This window comes from Bactrocera dorsalis, chromosome 5, assembly GCF_023373825.1.
Source record: "Bactrocera dorsalis isolate Fly_Bdor chromosome 5, ASM2337382v1, whole genome shotgun sequence".
Taxonomy (NCBI): Eukaryota; Metazoa; Arthropoda; class Insecta; order Diptera; family Tephritidae; genus Bactrocera; species Bactrocera dorsalis.
The window spans coordinates 45,388,060-45,408,773 of NC_064307.1; the positions used below are offsets into that span (position 1 = coordinate 45,388,060).

Here is a 20,714-nt window from a genome sequence, read left to right on the forward strand (position 1 = left end):
TCGTAGCTAATATACATGCTGTACGAACGCACATGCACCCGAACGCACGAATATATGCTAATTACAGGTAAGCATCTCAATTGCTCAATATAGCCTATATCGAGATGACCGACTTGACCCGAGCGGATTAGCCACTAAAGCACTCAATAATAATACTTAGCATACTTATAACTGTATATGTGTGGCCGCTAGTGTACGCCTAATGGAAAAACGAGCAACTGTGCCTAATCGGAAAAGCTAAAAACCAATAACAACAATAACAGCGGCGAAGAACTTTTTATTTCCACACTCGACTTTTTACTCACTGCAATTAACACTTACAGAGGACAGCTGGTGTGAGCGGAGCGTGAAAAATGCGATAAAAGCACACACGAACACAAATACACACAGGCACACACAGATTATTTTTGTATGTATGTATGTATGTGCAGCTAATACCTCCATAAAGTGAATTTTGTGCGCCTAGGTCTAAATCCGTAGATTTTTATAGGCTAATATGTGCGCTTGTGTATTCAAATGCAACAACAACAATAAATATATACGACTTTCCGAAAGCTATGAGCGGAAAATCTGCTACATATACGTATTTATGTGTGCGTGCAGATGTATACAGTTATAACGGTACACGCAAAGTCCACTCAGTGATGTACAATGAACGCCACGCAAACAACAACAACAATTGGCAACACTAACACACACACACGTATAGTGTCGCACACCAATACAGGCGAATTCCCACTCGAAAATAATTGCCATGCCGCTTTGGGGTAGAAATAGACGAAAAGATCGTCAGCCAGCGCCAAATTCACGAAATACTCTTTATTCGAACGACACCGGGATCTCTTGTTCAGTAGATCACCAGCCTTTCTCCGACGTTTATTACGAATTATTCGGTGACTCGGTGACAACTACAACTTTTTGTGTGTGGAGTGCGAAAAGATTTCAATTTAGTCTCACACCTACAAAATTTTTTGTTACTGGAGGATAACAACTGCATTGCAGGGAATATTGAAATTTTTCCACCACAAATAGCCGGACTAATTAAAACGCGGGCGCGAACGAAGTGTTCACCTGAGTGAAAAAAACAAAAAGAAATAGAAATTCAAATAGTTGCAATATAATTAAATATTTTAATTTTATAAATTAAATTTAAAACAACAACAATAAAAATGTCCTCGTCGCAAGCAGTACGCTCATCGAAATACTCCTACAGGGCCACCTCAACTGGACCGGGTGGAGCTGATATCTCCATTGAATACAGCGCCGATTTGGCCGCCCTCTCACGCTTGGAGGTAAGCAGCGTGCCAAAAATAAACGAAAAATTAAGAAAATTAATTATTAAAAAAAATTAATTAAATAACTAAATATAATAAATAACTAAAATTAATTATGAATTAAATAAAAAATAATTAATTAAGTAAATAATTAATTAAAAAAATAAAAAAATAAAAAAATTAAGAAAATTAATTAATTAGTTAATTAAAAAATAATTAACTAAAAAATTAAATATAATTCATGTTAAATAATTAGTTAAAAAATTAAGCAAATAATTAATTAATTAAAAATCTTTCATTAAAAAATTCACCATTTCATAAAAAATTAATTATTAATTAACCAAAAATTAATTAAATACTTAATTAAAACTGAATTAAAAAAAATTAAATAAATGCAACGGTACTCATTTTTGTATCTTCAAAAAAACTACAAACTCAAACACACAGTTTTTGCAAAACAAAAATTTATTTACTTAATTTTTTTTAATTAAATTCAAACTACAAAGAGACTAAAAATGTGTAAAAAAACATACATGACTATGGTATGTCCAAAAGATCCTCGAACATATGCATGTACCCTACCCGTGCGTACGCCACTTTCCGGCGCAGTGATGTGAAATATGTGGACGAAGTAGAAATTGAGGATTCAGCTGCAAAGCAGAGTGAAAAATGTGCTCGTGCGGATTTGTAGAATAAAAAGCTGGCAAATATACATGCATACGCACATATATGTATGTGTGTATGTATGTATGCTGCTATGCCACTATGACTTAATATACTTATACATATGTATGCGTGTATGCTAAACGAATTATGTAATAAAACGAAGAACGTCAAGCAGAGAATTTGTGAAATATGTACAAGCGTGTGTATTTTGGGTACGCGAACGAGTTAAAAAAAGACACTGTGAACCGTGTGCATACATACCTATGAAACCTATGTATGTATGTGTGTGCATGAATGTACTGGGAAATATATGCATATATGCCTAAAATGAATTGTGACTGAACTGAAATGAATATTTGAAAACTTGTAAAGAAGAAGAACAAATTTTTTTTATTAATAAATAACTGTGATATATAAAAAATATAACTCTCTAATAACGGTTAAACGCGCGAGAAATAACAAAATTTTTTAAATAATATTTCAAGCTGTGAAAATGACAAATTTTGCTTTACTTACAGGATAAAATCCGTTTGCTCCAAGATGATCTTGAAGCAGAACGTGAGCTGCGCCAAAGAGTGAGTATCGGGGTGTGGGGTTTGAAATTATATGATCTAAATGTTTAAAACTTAGTTTGAAAATAACAGAAATTCGCAAAAGTAATTAAAAAATAGATTAAATAAAACATAAAAACAACAAAATTTTAGAAAAAAAATTTTATTTAAAAAAATTCAAAATTTTTATGAAAAAAAAGGTGTTAGAAGTTAAATTTTTATGAAAATTTTATTTTAGAAAAAAAAGATAAAAAATTAAAAATGTACAAACATTAAAAACAAAGCATTTTTTTTACAAAAACATTATAAACACAGAAAGCTGTGGTGAAGACTTAATATAATTAATTAAATAATTGAAGGATTTATTTTCAAAAATATATAGTTTACAATTAAACAATAACAAAATTTATTACCTCATTGTTACTAACCATCAACACAAAATTCAAAATCATATATACATATTTATGTAATAAATACCTCTAAGAAAATATATGCTAAATCATTCATTACTGCTGAAACGGTATATCCTTTGTGATAGATGCCTTGTAATTTAGGCCTCGCTTTATACCACCAACAGTATAAATAACTACGAAGAGCCAGATTTTTGTGAATATCCCCATATTTTCATTATTGTATTCTATTTTTTTACCATTATTTTATAGGTCCATAAATAAGGTTATGATAGACACGAACTAACAACTTTTTTTATCTTAGAACTAGTTAGTAAAACATATTTAGAACTAAGAAGTGATGTAACAGACATATACAATTTAGTTTTTAGTTAAGATCATCCTTAACTGTAAAATAATTTGTAATCCAAGTCCAATGACTGGCTATATCATTTTTGTATATACATACATACATTTATACATACATACCATTTTTAACAACAAAACATGTACCAAATTGAGAAAAGTGTGACTCCATGCCGATCTCTCGAGAGAAAAAAACGAGTAAAACAATATTGATAAGGATTGGTTAAAACCCTCTTAACTTCGACACGAAACTAACTTACGCATTGTGTTGCCAACAAATATTTACCTTTCAATCTATACAAGTAAAATATACCAACATAATATTTCTCAATGATCTGGCATTTTTCGTAACGAAATCTTTATAAATTCATACCCAATTGAACTATTCTACAGTTCACACAATATATCAGTTATATTAACGAAATTCATATAAAATTTAGAACCAAAATAGCAAAGGAAATGAAAAAGCGTACAACTCGACGATTTTAATCGACCTATGCGCGAAGTCCAGGTCCAGGATGAAACCAAATAAGCAGAAAACTGCCATGTTTTTGTAAACTACTTAGAGTTTATTAATTATCGGTTATAACAAAAGTTCTTTAGTAAGAAGTAGGGAGAGATCTTTGTATTTCATTAATTGAATATCTTCGAACATTATTCTAGAACGACTGAATCATACCAAATGATGACTTTTTTGCCCAAACTTTGATATCAATATTTAATTTTTCTTCTTCTTTATTGACGTAGACACCGCATACACGGTAATAGCCGAGATTGATTGATCAATGCTGAATAGTACGGCAAAAACTTCTACATTTTTGCCTGCCTGGTTTTTTAGTTTGTTGGAAAAGTACTACAAACTCCCCACATAAACACATAAATGCAAAGAAAAGCTATTTCAAATCGAAGTTTTTAAATACCTCACACAAATTTACCTGCTAAAGTCCACTATACGTAGCCCCAAATTCCAAATTCTTGCCAAATTGCTTATAAACGCCACTAAAAATGTTTCAATTGGAAGCAATCTAAACGTTTAACAGCGAATCTTGTGAAAATGGATTGTAAAACAAGAAAAAGTAGAGGAAAGAGTATAACAAATAAGCGAATGCAGTCGCAAAAACAATGTGGAGCTGCAAACAGTTCGCTAATTATAAATTACCCTTGCGTGCAGCGGCGTACGATATTGTTGTGCATTGAACTTCAATCGCATTTCACTTGCACTGAGCTTGCCGGGGCGCTGATGACGCTGATAGATAAGCGGAGATTTTGATTGAAAGCGACAAACTAACAGCCCACAAGCGGCAAACAGACGAAATGAAAATAAGAAATGCTATAATAAATATAAAAAACAATGCAAAACAAAAACAAAAAAAATTACGGCGAAAGTAAATGAAAATGGCAAAGGAGGTAAAAAATGCATGTAAACCAAGCAATGATTGTACAAAGTCGCGTTGCTCATACGCCATGTAGCACAACAAAGCGAAGAGCAGGCATTTCACTGCACATAGCAAGGAATTAAAAGAAATACAAAATAAAAATAATAGCATAAGGAATGGGAACTGGGAAGTGTTGCGTGGCATTGCGACAAATTTAGAAAATACTCCTGGCCCGGGTGAGCCCAAAATATGCCACACCAAACGCAGGCAAATGCGACAGTAGGCAGAAAAATGATTTTTTATGTGCGCGAGAATATTTTTTTTTGAAAATTAAAAAAATATTAAATGAGCTATAATAGTTTTGAAAATGATAAATTTTTATTAAATTAAAAGAAAAGTTAATATTTCCACCGCCAACAGCTGTTACCCGGCAGCGTCGCGAAACCAAAAGCAAAGTACAACTAAGAGGAAATCGGACGATCCCAAACACCGCCAAAAAGCATATACCAAAGCAAAAGGCACAGCGCACGGCTATCGAGCGGCAAGCGGCGAGTAATGCTAAATTTAGCAGCGACATTCAATACAAATGATTATAATTTTCACATTAAGCAAATATTAAAAAGCTGCTGAAGAATCTCTTCTAACACACACAGTGGCAGATAGGAAATATATATATGTATACATACAGTTGCTTAAACATATGTAAGCATGTACGAATTGACAGCGGCATTGTTATGTTATGTTAGTCGTCGACATGCGCCTGTGTGTGTTCTAGTGAAATATTAAATAATTTTTTACTTTCAACTTTTTTTGGGTCATTAAAAGTGGCAATGACTAAAGGCAAGGAGAAAAATTGAAAATCGAAAAGAAAAATGCTAAGTAATCCAATGCCGAATTAGCCAGCAAGCAAGTTTATGTCGAAAAAATATATATAAAATGTATGTATGTATGTATTTATATGCATATATTTTCATTTACTATATAAAAATCTTACATATTTCTTTCCTTAGCATAATGGTCCTCCCAAATGCTTTTCTATGTCACATAGCTGCTTATTTATGCGCTGTCTTGCCCACTTTAGTCATATAGTGGCACACAGCTGTCAAAATATATACAAAACAACATGTTGTTTCTCATCACAGCGAGCTTTTTAGGACTCAAAATGTTCGCCGTTTGGTGCATGCGTTGTTCACAATTCGTATAAGTTCGAATAAATCCAATTGCCATTAATTTTAACACGAATCACTTGAAAATTAAACAAAATTTTTTCTCGAACTATGCACTGCATATTAAATATTTTCTTATGTCTCTTCTTCTTTTTTTATTAAGTCTCACATTGTTCTTTTCGACTTCTGCGAAATTTTTAGACACCGAAACCTCAATTAAATCATCAAATAAATATTTTTTTGTGCTAAAACTCACAATCTTTTTGACTTATAAAACTCTTATATCATATGTCAATATTTGACACCTGTCAAAATATCTACCGTTAACGAAAAACTTCTCGAAAAAATATCCCCTAGTGTATAAGTAACTTAAGTTTTTAATATTTAATATATTTATATAAAATGCATGAACATTTTATTAATAGAAATTTCTAAGGTATATGTCAAATTTTGACATCATGTGATATATCTACCATTAACTAAAAACCTCTCCGAGTGTAAAACATTTTCTGACACAATTGGGATTTTTTTATTCTGCAAAATGTCAACTGTCAAAGAAAAGTTATTCCAAAGTATGTCTTACAATCACCAGGTTACCACATGAAAAATTCTAGAATTTTTAGGACATAAATCAGGTATTTCTTATTTATTACAATATATGTCAAGATTTGACACCTGTCAAACTATAAAGTCAGGGAAAAACTCCTCCAAAGTATGCCTTACATTCTCTAAGCTATGGTTGGAACTTTTTTTGGATTTTATGAAGTATTTCTTATATATTAAAATTCTTGTCATATATGTCAAGATTTGACACCTGTCAAACTATCAGATGAAATGAAAAACTCCTCCAAAGTATGTCTTACATTTTCCAGAGTACAACAATAAAAAATCTAGAACGTTTGATGACAGAAATAAAGTATTTCTTATTTATTAAAATTCTTATGATATATGTCAATATTTGACACTTGTCAAACTATCAGCTGTCAAAAAAAAAACCTCTTCAAAAATATTTCCTCTCTATTCATTCTCCAAGGTACAATATGAAAAGGTCTGGAATTTTTAGGACATAAATCAAATATTTTTTATTTAGTAAAATTCTTGTGATATATTTAAGAATTTGACACCTGCCAAACTATCAGCTGTCAAAGAAATATTATTCCAAAAATGTCTTACATTCTCTAAAAAATGGCATGAAAAATTCTAAACCTTTTTTTGGCATAAATCAAGTTTTTCTAATTCTATAATATTTACTTGACAGCTGTCAAAAATGCATACCTTATATATAAAACATCAGCAAACTATCAAAGGTGCTGCCCCAAAAATATGTTGAATTATGTCAGAGAATTGTTATACAAAATTCCAATTTTATATGTCAAAATTAGAATCCGTTTTTATTTACTTAAATAATGTCAATATTTTACATTGCATTCGTCGTAATCCACGACCAGATCAATCAAATAAAAAATCGTAGAACTGTATAGTGCTGAGGAAGCATTTGTTTATGAAAAATCATTCACAATAATTTGAAAGTTCGGTTGATTTTGATGATCACCAGATATCAAGTAAAATGTTATGGGTCCTCTCGAAACTATTAAAGAAACGATATATAATGTTTTATCTATTAATTTAGATTATTCTGGCTCTCCAGGAAAATTTACTTAACAATTCTTAAAATTATTATACATATAGCAATTAATATCAAAATTGAGATCGCACTCGATTTAGCGATCAATAACTTAGATACCCTAGAAAAAAAACGCTTTTTGGAACAAACAGTGAGAAAGGAATCCTGAAACAATTAAAAACGACTCATGGCATAGCTACAAGCAAAAATACTTTCTATTTGCTATAAGACAACAATTGAACACGATCCTTGTTTGTTTTTTATTATTTGATATAAACTAACGTTTCCAGATTTGTAGTTCAATAGATGTTCATTCAATAAGAAATCATAAGTTACAAATTTATGATAAAGTTATATGATTTTCGAAACCAATACTGCTTTAAGCACCCTTTATATGATATACCAACTCTTATTGTCATAATAATTTCACTTCAAGCTTATTTTTGTCGTACCATAATTCCTTACGAGGTCAGCTGACGTCCACTTAGACTTGCTGTGGCCGCATATTCGCTGTCAGCATTTTAGAAGATTCTCGGCACTTTGTAGTCTAGCGACCAGCGTATCTGTGATTAAGTGTACTATATGCGCTGATATTTTATATCTAATAATATGTATACATACATATATGTACATATGTATGTTACACTGTCTTTATATTTAATGAGTCACTGCAAAATGTGTGTCCATGTGTCACTAGTTTATTTTTGTAAAACAAATTTTCCGTTTCTTCAATTCCGAAAAACAATAAAACTTTCGTTCGACTTTTCGTTTCACCGGTGTTTCATCACATGCAAGTATGTGTGTATGTGTGAGTTTATGTTATGCTTCGCAGAAGCTGCTGCTTATTTGATGCATAAATTAATGGATTTCGCGCTGGAATAAAATTGCCGGGCGCCATGCGGTTTATGGGTTTGGGAATTTAAAAACTTCACCTATTTTACACCGCCATTAATTAATTTTGTTTTTGGAATTTTGATATTTTGCAGTTGTATTTTTCAAGGAATTTATCGAGGTATATTGTATATTTATGTAGGAATACAAATTAAGTACATTAAATCAAAGAAAGATCCATAATTACACATACTCTACATATTTATTTGTTAAATAAAAAAAAAAAAAAAAACATTTTTATTAATTTTAAAAGGTTTTTCCTTAAAAAATTTTTTAATAAATGCTTTTAAAAAATGTTGAAACTGTTTTTAAAAAATTTAAATATTTTGAAAATATAATTTTAAAATTGATTAAATTTCGAAATATCTTTGCGAACATTAAAATTTTTTCGAATTAGAAAAAAAATGTAAATATACCTGAAATCAAAGTTTTAGAATCATTTAAATACAAAAAAATTGTAAAACCTAATTAAAAAAAAATTTAAACAGTTTTCAAAACATTTTTATAAACTAATTTTTATTAAAAAGTTCTTGTTTAAAAAAATTGTTGACAAATGCTTTCAAAAATTATAAAAAAAATAAAAACACAGAAAATTTAAAAAATGGTTTTAAAAAAAATTTAAAAATTTTGAAAATAAATTTAGCTTTAACTTTCTAAATTTGAAAATAATGTCCATAAATAACTTTACAAACATTGAAGAGATTTTAAAATTAAAAAATTATGACAACAAAAATAAAAATTATTCAAAATTTTGAAAATTTTATTAAAAAATTATTTCATAAATGTTTGAAATTTTTTTTATTAATTTGAATAAGTGAAAAATTGAAGATTTTAATTTAAAAAAATGTCGGAAAATGTCTTAACAAACTTTGAAAAGTTTTAAATTAGAAATATATTTTGAAATAAATTTTTAAAATTTGTAAATAAATATACAAATTTTTAAAAAACATTTTTTAAACATTTAAAAAATGTAAATTTTTGATAAAATACAAATTTTTAAAATTATTTTTAAACATTTCTTTCAAATTTTTGGCAAGAAAAAATTTAAAAAATTATGGAGCAGCGAAATTATAAATTATTTGCCTGTACATATCGCTCATTTGCTGCAAGACCGGCATAAGTCAAAAAAAATCGATTTTCCAGAAAACGCGTTAAAAGTTTTCAACTGACTCCAACTGTACACGGTGACTTCAACCTTACACCTCTTCTCAAGCGGAGCATATAAGAGGTATTCATATGAATTTTTCACTCAACATGAAGTATGATATAACGAACAATTCTGCAGCACTAACTCAAAAATCACGTTTTTTGATTTATGCTGGTCTTGCAGCAAATGAGCGATATGTATGAAATTTTGAAAAAAAAAAATTGAAAATTTTGAAAAAAAAAAATTTTAAATTTTGTAATAATGTTGTAAAATATTTTAAAATGTTGCATATAAATTTAAAAAAGTTCGTTCTCTTATGTCGCTATTACTATACAAATTAAATACTTATCATTATCTATACACATATAAAGTAGCGGCTCTTTACTTTCATTATTCAAACTTAGAGTACAATGTATATAGTATATATATGTACATATGTAAGTCTCTATGTATGATGCAATGTATTAGCCGCAGTACTCGAACATTCCATGTCTCTAGCCTGTATCCAAGCACACACGTTTCACATATCACTATATATAAATATACGTATATACATATCTATATACCTCAGAGTTAGTGCGTTCGCAAATCGGGCGCCTTACCTCGCAGCACGGAGTCCACCTCTTCGACAAATGCTAACACTGCTCATAATAGCCGCCACGAATGACTTCCAAATGTGTGTGTACTCCTACACGGACATCTTATACACATTGTTGCCTTATTATATTCGCTTGTGAAATTTGGAATGATTTTTAAATTATATGAATTAGGTCATTTTAAACAGAAAATTCTAACGGACAAAAATTCTAAACCCAAGCTAACACACATTGCGCCTTGTATATTGCGCACCGCTTTAATTAAAATCATTAAAATATTTTCCATGCACTGAAACACCAATAAACACACAACTAGATATACTTATATACATATACCTGGCATGTAATTATAAGGAAAATAGTTTTTATAATCTTGCACTTGTGTTTATGAGATACGTGAGTTCTTGAAGTTGCTTCTAAAATACACAAAGTGTGTATACACACAATATATATACTTACATATGCATATAGAGGCATATTTATTTCGGCATTTCCAAATGTTTTACCGTTCTAACACCTACAAAATTCTCTAAGTTCAGCTGCATGTTGCAATTCTGCGTGACTGCTCTGCACATTTTTACGTCTGCTGGCCTCTTGCCACTGTAAAATTTACACAAAAATTAAAAATAATTATTACTAAATATCAGAATTGTGGGTATATTTGCATTAGTGCGAAAAATTTGCTTTGCATGTTGTAGGTGTTGATGGATGCCTTGTCATGTTTAGCTCATAACCGTATGCATAATTTTGATATAAAAGGCGGCACACTTACAAATGAAACATGAAATTTAATTAAAATCTAATGTTCATTTTGTCTTTCGCATAGGACAATTTTGAGTTTGACGCAATAAAGATTAAAAAATTCCCTGACAGAGATTGCCGGTGTCTGGCCACATAGAGCATCGAAAGTTCACATACTTTTTATAGTTAAACTTAAAAATTTTGCTTTTTTGATCACAGAAATTTACTTAATGCTATAATATATATATTTTGACAAAAAAGTACCCGAAAGTTGTAAATAAAACGCAAAATGTTTAATTATTCATAAATATTTATTTTGTCGTCTTCCACCACCCCACCAGATGTAATATACGAAATCCAGCGGTTCTTCCAGTCCTCAAAATACTTTTCATAAGCATATTTTGGGATGGTGAATTTTGGTTTTATCCCCCCGATCGACAGAAAATAGACTCCGTTCCGATTATTGCTGACTTCTTTGCATGTCAAACATATTAACCCAAATATCATTGGCAGTTATAATGCTCTCCATGAATGTGGGTTCGTTATTCCGTAAAGGAACCTGTTTACGGTATTCATTTGAAAAAAATTGTGCTTTATCAGTACGAGTCGACCAAAAACACTTTCAAAATCAAAATATTCATTAAAATCACTCGAACGGACTCGCGAGAGATGGCGAGCTCTCTTGCCATCTCCCTAGCCTTCCTTTTTTTTAACGAGGCATGTCTGGAACGGTCTCTCGACCGCCTTTGCAGGCTTTTTACCATTCGTAGGCTTGCGGTTTTGATTACCGTAAGCCTTTTCCAACATTCGCAATGCTTCCGCACACGAAATTTGTTTAGAAATGCAAAATTTGAGCCAAATTCTTTGTTCGATCCATTTTTTCCACTGAAGTGTACCAACTTAAGCATCTGTTGTAAACCAACTGGTTAGCAGATCGCGCTCTTATTTGACATAGTAATTAAGGACAGTCCTGCCAACTTAGCAAAGTACGTATTTTTTGGGAATAATCATTTACTAGGGAAGTTTAATTACAATTTCCTGGTGCTTTTTTGTTACAATGTATTTCAGGGGATGGTTTTGCTGCAAATTCAAATCATTAGTATCTTAAGTCGATTTTAACGTTTTTTCCTTGACCAGAGTTGTATTAGAAAGTAAAACAGAGTTCTCTCGACTAACCAAATATAACGATAAATGTAAACAAGTACCGTTATAGATATGTATTGATACACAACAGTAGGTACAGTATATAGGAACTTTTTAGCTATCACAACGGACCGGCGTTCTAAGCTGTCCAAGTTAGATCCCCGTTAGGATCGACCTCTTAACCTAACCAAACCTATGTATAGTATATAAAATAAAAAATTTATATTCTTGATCATAATAGAAATACTTATTTCGAAATTTTTTACCCACATTCATTCACAATATAAAAAACATATTCACAGTAAACGCTATACCAAAGCGCCCTTTAACGCAAAACAAAATAAGTAAATAAGTAAAAATTTCGACTGTTAAAAATCAAAATTCTTAGTGCTTATGTATAATCTAGACATTCTAAACGCTTATACTCGTACATGCTTGTATTAGATGATAATAACTATCGAAATAGGCAACGTGAGTAAGCGCAATGAAAATATAAAGTCTTTCAAATGAAGAAAGCGTTTTTTCAAATAAAAATATTTGTCTGTATATAAATATTTGTACAAAAATGAGGTATACAAAAACAATCAAAAAAATATAAATATATAAAAGTAAAGTGTAATGAGGAATAGATACAACTGTCAATATTAATAAACAAATATTTTGTTCATTTCATAAATTTCACTTAAAACATTTTTGCTCGTGCGTGAATTTCTGTTATTTTCTATAGAGTCCTACGAAATCGTTTTTTATTGCTTTTTTCAACTGAAACATTCTAATATGGTTTTAACAAATTTTACAGATCGAGCGCGAGAAGGCCGATCTCAGCGTGCAGGTCATTCAGATGTCCGAACGTCTTGAGGAAGCTGAAGGCGGCGCTGAACATCAGGTGAGTGCAACAAAACACACAAAAAAATTAAATTTTTAAAACAAAAATTATTGGTTTATATTATTAATATATTTTTCGTCTAATATACAACACACAGTTCGAGGCCAATCGCAAGCGTGATGCCGAATTATTGAAGCTCCGCAAATTGCTTGAGGATGTGCACCTCGAATCCGAAGAAACTGCCATTCTTCTGAAGAAGAAGCACAACGAAATTATTGCGGATTTCCAAGAACAAGTTGAAATCCTAACGAAAGCGAAGTCCAGGTGAGTGTGTCGTTTGCAGCAAGCGAAGAAAGAGAGCTTTGGCTTGCTTTTTAACAGAGCTTTTTGAGTGCTTTTAACTAAGCGTTTAATTTAGAGCTTGAAACTCGCTTGTTTTATGTGAAAGTTGTTTGTTTAGGTTTTAAAATATTTAAAAAAAAATTATATATAATTTCATGTAGAAGAAGGATACATATCTTCACCTAAAATTCAAAATAACGTAACATCACTTTTCATAAGAATACAGGCGAAGGAAAAAAGATATAAAGGAAAGCACTCATAGAAACAAATTTTGAGTTTAGGTTATAAAATGGTTATATTTTACTTATAAAGTGGTTATGTATTGGTTATATTTTGGTTACGAATTGGTTATATCTGACAGCAGAAGCTGGAAATTTTATGCTACCTATAGGTAAAATGAAGTGGTGAATCAAATACAAAATATACTCAATTTCGATTCTTTTGTTGATTCGTTATTTTGCATTTTAGGCGACGATATGTACTATACTTATATGTAGAAGAAACATATGTATTATATACATAATACCTATAAATCTTCAACTTAACCCGTTACACATTGTAACCACAACCTACACACAAACCGTTATACTACATTTGTTGTGAATTCATTGAACTTAACACCAGTAACCCAACTAAATCGTCGGTCACCGTGACCTCGTCTGCTCATGCTCGTAATTGGGCTAATATGTCAGTGAGTAAGTCAGCAAAAATAGTTTTGTTTAATGTTTACACGAAAATGTTGCATTTTAAATGCGGAAAATTATTCACACAAAATAAATAATCGAGTGCAATGCGCTTGACATACAGTGTGTACGAAAAGCAAACATACCAACTACATATAAATTGCAGCAAAGCGTTGAAAACCGTTGTTTATCTAAACAGAAAAATCGCTGTGGCTACAATAATGTCTGAAAAGTATTAAAATGTGTTGAAATATAGCAGACGATTATACACATGTGTATGTAATTACTTGTATATAAATAGTATATAGCATATATAAACACCGTTAATGTATGTAGGTGTCGATGTGTAAGCGCGCAGGCGATTGCGAAAAGTGTTCGTTGAAATCTCATATTTCCAAAATCCAAAAATAACACAAATCGTGTCGAAATATTTTTCAAGGCTACAGATACACACAGCCGTTGGTAGAGTGGGAGCATTGCTGCTGCAGTAGCTCACCGCAGCTGCGCACTGTATACCATATGTTAGCTGATCTAGCATACTTACTGTGCACCTTACAAGCTTTTTTAGTGAGCTGTTTCACTTAAAAACTCGAAATTTGTAAAAAAGTTGAATATTTTCAAAAACTTTCCAAAGCGGGTTTCAAAAACTTTTCAAAACAGTTTACAACTTATTAAAATTTATTTTGTTACTCGCTGCATTTTTGCTTACTTGTACACTGCTTCTCGCAACTGGTAACTGTGTATGTGCCTTTAGCTTTCACCTGCGGTCCTGCGCATTGCCATGCCTTAAAATCGTATTCGTGAGCTTATAACGCAAGCTATTCGGCCCACTCCCACTACTACAGCGCTGCTATGCTACGTTATGCGTCTGCTAGTCTGCTGACTGCTGCGCTTTGTTGGTTAGAAAGATATTCTTTAGACTAGCGAAAGCTTTTGCCACAGAAAGCTCACACCTTAATGACCAATGAGCCACGTCGAAAATCTCTACAAAGTTATTGCGCTGTCTGCTTCTGTCTGTTCTTGCATATTTTATTTATTTCTTTTGTGCTTTTCCCAAATGTTCAGCACTTATAGCAAAGAATATAAAAGCAAAAGCATAAATATATACATAAGTTGAGTCGAATAATGCGCGCATTTATTTTTAGAAAAAATTTTGAATTTTTCCTACACATTTTTCCACCTTTTTGCCGCACGGCCCACACAATGTTGCGCCGGTGGTTGTTAGCTGTTTGGCTGGTTCCGCTCAGCTTCTCCGCACTGTCGATCCAAATAAGTCTTTGATTTAGTAAATATTCAACGTGTTATTGTTGTTGTCTCTTTTTGTCAAATTCACCTTTATGGAAATTTGATACTTTTTTCTTGCATGAAGCAGATGATGTGCGAATGTCGAGCAAATGTAGAATTTATGAAGTTTTCCTTGAACTGCATAGGATAAGAAATATGGTCCTAGTAACTAAGTAACTGTAATCGTTATAAAATTTCAAAATAACATTCTTTAACATAGTTCACACGGAAAGTTTTAATATCTTTTTTTTAGAATTAAAAAAAATTTAGGAATGCAATAATTAAAAACTATAATTCTCTAACCAAATTGTCGTAGACATTTTTAATATTAAATTATAATTTTAATTTATAAAAATATTAATAATACAATACATTACGCACCATAATTATACTTTTCTTTAATTTTGGTTTTCAAAATGCGAGCTAGTGGCGCATATAGTCACCCCTAGTCGATCTTTCAGTTTTATCCGCACGCACAGAGTCCGCACTGAGAAAGCTCTTTCATGCATGTTTTTACTGATAGTTTAAGCGCCCCCTTAGAAGAAGCAAGAATTAATTCCTTACTATCAGTCAAAATATGCATAAAATAGCATTTCAAGTTGGCAATGAAAGCAATATTCGTAAACTAGACTAACTTCGGTAGCATCGAAGATTAGATACCCCACCTCACCACCTCAATTTGGAGTTAGTATGCTATGAAATACATACAAGGTACATTCCAATATAAACAGGACTTAAAAAAAAAACAGAACAAATGTTTTTTTCGGCAAAATCAATTTATTTTATTCAAAATAGTCTCCTTCTGCTTCAATACAGCTTTTTGCGCGGTCCAAAAGTATGTCAAACGAGTGTTTTAGCTCGTTGGCCGTTATGGCCCCCAGTATGCCAGTGCAAGCCTTTTGAATGGCCTCTATATCTGCATAACGCTTTGCTTTCATGGACAAATGCTTTTCTCCGAAAAGGAAGAAGTCGCACGGTGACATATCAGGTGAATACGGGGAGTGGTTAAAGGTTAAAATGTGATTTTTGGTCAAATAATCGTCCTTCGAATGTTGGATTCTGATCAATTTTTGGTCGTCAGACAATTTGTGCGGAAAAAACGCACAAAGCCCAAATTTTCGGTCGAAATGCGATAAATCGATATTTTAGAGATGTTCAATTCCATATCCATGAATTTCAATGATGATTTTGGTTGATTTTTGATGAATTCACGCACAGTTTCGATGGAACTTCCGGTGCTCATGGATTTTGATTGGCCCACATGTTGATCGTCATTTATGTATGTCCTCACGACCACTTTGAAAACGTTGAAACCATCCGTGCACTCTGCTACGGGATAGGTAATCATCGCCATAAACTTGTTCCATCAAATGAAACGTTTCGGTAAAAGTTTTACCAATTTTAAAACAAAATATAATGTTGGCTCTTTATTCGAAGCTCATTTTCGATAGCACTAACATACTGACACTTAAAACGCAATAACTTCACTTCCAATCAATTAAATGTCACTGAACCATCGATAAAGATAGCAGATTCTAACGCACCAGTCGACATATAGATGCCGCCACCAAGGGACGCCAGATTCAAAAAGTCCTGTTTACTTTGGAACACACCTTGTACAAGTATAATGGACAAAGAAAAGCTCAATAAAAGCTTACAAGCTTAGTGCTTAAGCATTTAGACAAAGAAACTGTCATTTGAGTAAATGATTGTACCCCCCGTCATGCCTATTTCTTAACCAAGTCATTTCGTGATCGAGTCTTAAGCCGTAACTTAAACTGGAAGATCAATAATTACATTTGAAAAAATACAGTTTGTTAAAATATTTCTACACTTTGGAATTCTAAAGAAACTACTAAGGTGTTATATACAAATAGAAAGTCGAGATAAGTGAATTTTCCAGAATTTTTTCTGATTGATCCAAAAATTTGTTGACATATTGTGGTATCTTTTAACTGTATTTTAAGAGTTAGTATTTTTAAAATATTTATTTGAAAAGGAACTACAGCTCATCTCCGAAAAAAATAAAATTAAAAAAATGATGTTTTGAAAATTCTAATTCTATATAACCCCTTAAACTAACCAAAAACAGCTTATCCGTAAAGGTTCGAACTTGCAATATTACCATGCACTTTAAACCCGAGTTTATTCACAATTTCTGATGACGTTTTTGGGGTTCTGTACAATCAATTCCGCCTTGTGATCAAAATTTGGACGTAAAATAAAAATGTTCTTAAAAAAATGAAAGTTTCACAAAAACTTCTCACAGAACACGTGACAATTGCTCACAAACATTAAACTCGAGTTTAAAAGGCAACATGAATGTACTGAAGTACACTTTAAACAGACTCAAGAGAAGCTATGAAATCGATTAGACTACAAAGAAATTAACTCTAAACAAGTCTATGAACAGAAAATTTGGCATTCCTAACCTTTCCTTTTAAATAATCCATATTCTGCAACTTCTCTAAAAGTGGGGTATATACAAAAATATTAGATCTAAACACAGTCAGTTAACTGAAAGATTTTGTCTCTATGGGTCAATGCAAAACTAAACTCAGTTATTTAGATCACTCCCAGCCTAACACCGCTGCACTTACAGTCGACTTTAGAGATACCGCTGCCATGCATACTGCTGCCGCTAAGTATTCTATGTTTATAAATAAAATTCCACTTTGAAACACTATCGGTTAACTAATTATTCTTTTTCGTACTCATATATTTCATTCTTTTCACTGACTCGAACAAACTTATGCAGGGCTGAGAAGGAGAAATCCAAATTCCAGGCCGAAATTTACGAATATCTCTCCCAAATCGAATCGTTCAACAAGGAGCGTATTGTTACCAGCAAACATGTCGAACGTTTGGAAGTCACCATTTCCGAATTGAATGTTAAGATTGAGGAATTGAACCGCACTGTCATCGATATTACATCGCACAAGACCCGCCTGTCGCAAGAGAACATTGAATTGATCAAGGACGTCCAAGATCTCAAATCCAACCTGGACGCTGTCTCATATTCCAAGAGTCAAGTTATCTCACAATTGGAAGATGCTCGCCGCCGTTTGGAAGATGAAGACCGTCGTCGTTCGATGTTGGAATCTTCCCTTCATCAAGTTGAAAGCGAATTGGAATCGATTCGCATCCAACTCGAAGAAGAATCGGAAGCACGTATTGACTTGGAACGTCAGCTGGTCAAGGCCAATGCCGATGCTATTTCCTGGCAAAACAAATACCAGACTGAAGTAGCCGCACGCGCAGAAGAGGTCGAAGAGATCCGTCGTAAATATCAAGTGCGCATCACCGAACTCGAGGAACATGTTGAGTCATTGATTGTAAAGATCAACAGTTTAGAAAAACAAAAGACTCGCTTGGCCAGTGAAGTGGAAGTTTTGATTATCGATTTGGAGAAATCGAATAACACATGCCGCGAATTGACCAAGTCGGTAACTACCTTGGAGAAACACAATATCGAATTGAAGAGCCGTCTCGATGAAACAATTGTATTGTTTGAGACTAGCCAACGTGATTTGAAGAACAAGCAGCTTGAATTGCAACGCACCGTGCATGAATTGGACAAAGTCAAGGATGCTAACAACACATTGGCACGTGAGAACAAGAAATTAGGAGGTGAGTACAACTGCGGACTAGTACACTATCTTAATTTGTTTATATTTAACTAATACACATTAAATTCACCCCTCGTCGCAGATGATCTCCATGACGCCAAGGGCACACTCAACGAATTGAACCGTCGCTTGCATGAATTGGAATTGGAACTGCGCCGTTTGGAGAATGAACGTGATGAATTGACTGCTGCTTACAAGGAAGCCGAAGCTGTAAGCATTAGCAACTAAACATTCTGAAGAGAAATGATTAATGTCGCTTTTTTGTCTCATACAGGGTCGCAAGGCTGAGGAGCAACGCGCTCAACGCTTGTCTGCTGACTTCAATCAATACCGCCATGATGCCGAACGCCGCTTGGCTGAGAAGGACGAGGAAATCGAGGCTATTCGGTAAGTCACTTAAACTTATCTTTCTAACTTTACCATTCAATTGTGATTTGGAAATTTTGTATTGTGAAAAGTTTTAAAGATTGTATACTATATACGATTTTGTTTTATATCTGCATATATCTATGGTGAATATCTGAAAAATGAGTTCTGGTCATTTTATGAAGTGAACCAAATGGAGATCAATCCAAAGATTAATCCTCTAACTTATCTCCTCCTTGTTCCTTAAAAGTTAAGAACAAGTTTCGAACTTCTTAAAAATATCTTATAGATTTGAAAGTACCTTGTTCTTTGTTGGGATAGGCACCGCTTACGCGGTTATGCCGAGTTTACAATAGCGCACCAGTCGATCTTCTTTTTCGCTGTTTGGCACCACTTGGAGATTCCAAGTTTTGGTTATCCCAACAGAGTGAAGGTCTTCCTCTTCCTCTGCTCCCCCCAACGGGTACTACATCGAATACTTTCAGAACTGGAGTGTTTTTAACCATTGAGACGACATGACCTAGCCAGCGTGCCCGCTGTCTCTTAATTCGCTTAACTGTGTCAATGTCGTCGTATATCTCGTGTAGCTCAATGCTCCATTGAATGCGGTATTCACCGTTGCCAATGGGCAAAGGACCATAAATCTTTCGCAGAACCTTTCCTCAAAAACTCGTATCGCCTCTGCACCATATCGCAGTACGAGGACGGTGAGTAACTTGTAGAGATTTCGAAGTTTACTCGTAAAAAAATAGAAAAATCGCAGTTTATTTATTCTAGAGACCTCACTGACTATTGTTCAAAGAAACCTCCTTTTAAGTTTTTGGAAAAAAATAATTTTCTTAGCCGGATTTTTGATTTTTGGAAAACTTTTTATTCTATATATCTTTCCTAAACCTAATTAGTATGTCCTTAGCTCTAGTATTCACATACTTCTGAAATATCTTGCAGTTCACAATTGATTTCCATTTGTATTTGTATGCGTACAATACCCAAGTCTTTCTAGAGTGGATCTAAACTTGACCAACTCGCCTGCCTTTTCGTTGCCAAAAAAATTCCCATATTATGACCAAGTAAACTTAAAGCCTTTCTTCAGTTGACTACGCTAGAATTAATATTTGACAATGAGGCCTGACGGTCCTTGTATATGGTTGCTACCAGTTTCCGCCCGTAGTTATTTAGTAGAGCTCCTTAGGTCTTATCTATGTCTAGTAATAGTTTGTTAAAGACTCATTTATAAATGCGTAAGACGTAAGACGTAAGACAGCATCATACCGAAATAAAAGAGGGCCTGATTGGAATGTAAAGGTACAGAGCTCGCGAGAAGTCACCCTAGGTATTGGAGATCGTTTTGCATGTAACACTTGAGTTCTTCTATTTCATCAGTACCTTTAATGAAGCCTCGAGTACTTTGGAAAAGTCAAAAGGATATAAAAATAGTAGAAAGTATACCACTTCTGTCACGATTACCTAAATCGGATATCGAAAAGGGAGCACCACTTCTTAGCTCAGAAGACTATTATCAACAATAGCCACTTGCAACATCTTATAGAACCAACAATGAGACGAAATCAAAGCAAAAACCCTAAGTGAGGAATATACTTCGCGTGAAGACATCGCTCTAGAGTTTTACTGTTAACCATTCGAGCAAAAAGTG

At 32.8% G+C, this 20,714-nt stretch overlaps 1 protein-coding gene across 1 annotated transcript in view; it reads left to right on the forward strand.

Annotated features, from left to right (window-relative positions):
- Positions 1-798: 798 nt before the first annotated feature.
- The window catches only part of LOC105223604 (paramyosin, long form), a 30,753-nt gene continuing 10,837 nt past the window's right edge, over positions 799-20,714 (forward strand). Inside the window, exons 1-7 of the mRNA XM_011201359.4 lie at positions 799-1,292; positions 2,459-2,515; positions 12,730-12,816; positions 12,914-13,080; positions 17,824-18,695; positions 18,777-18,904; positions 18,969-19,081. Coding sequence (XP_011199661.1) covers positions 1,170-1,292; positions 2,459-2,515; positions 12,730-12,816; positions 12,914-13,080; positions 17,824-18,695; positions 18,777-18,904; positions 18,969-19,081 — 1,547 coding nt within the window. The 5' untranslated portion in view covers positions 799-1,169. The remainder of the gene's footprint in view (positions 1,293-2,458; positions 2,516-12,729; positions 12,817-12,913; positions 13,081-17,823; positions 18,696-18,776; positions 18,905-18,968; positions 19,082-20,714) is intronic.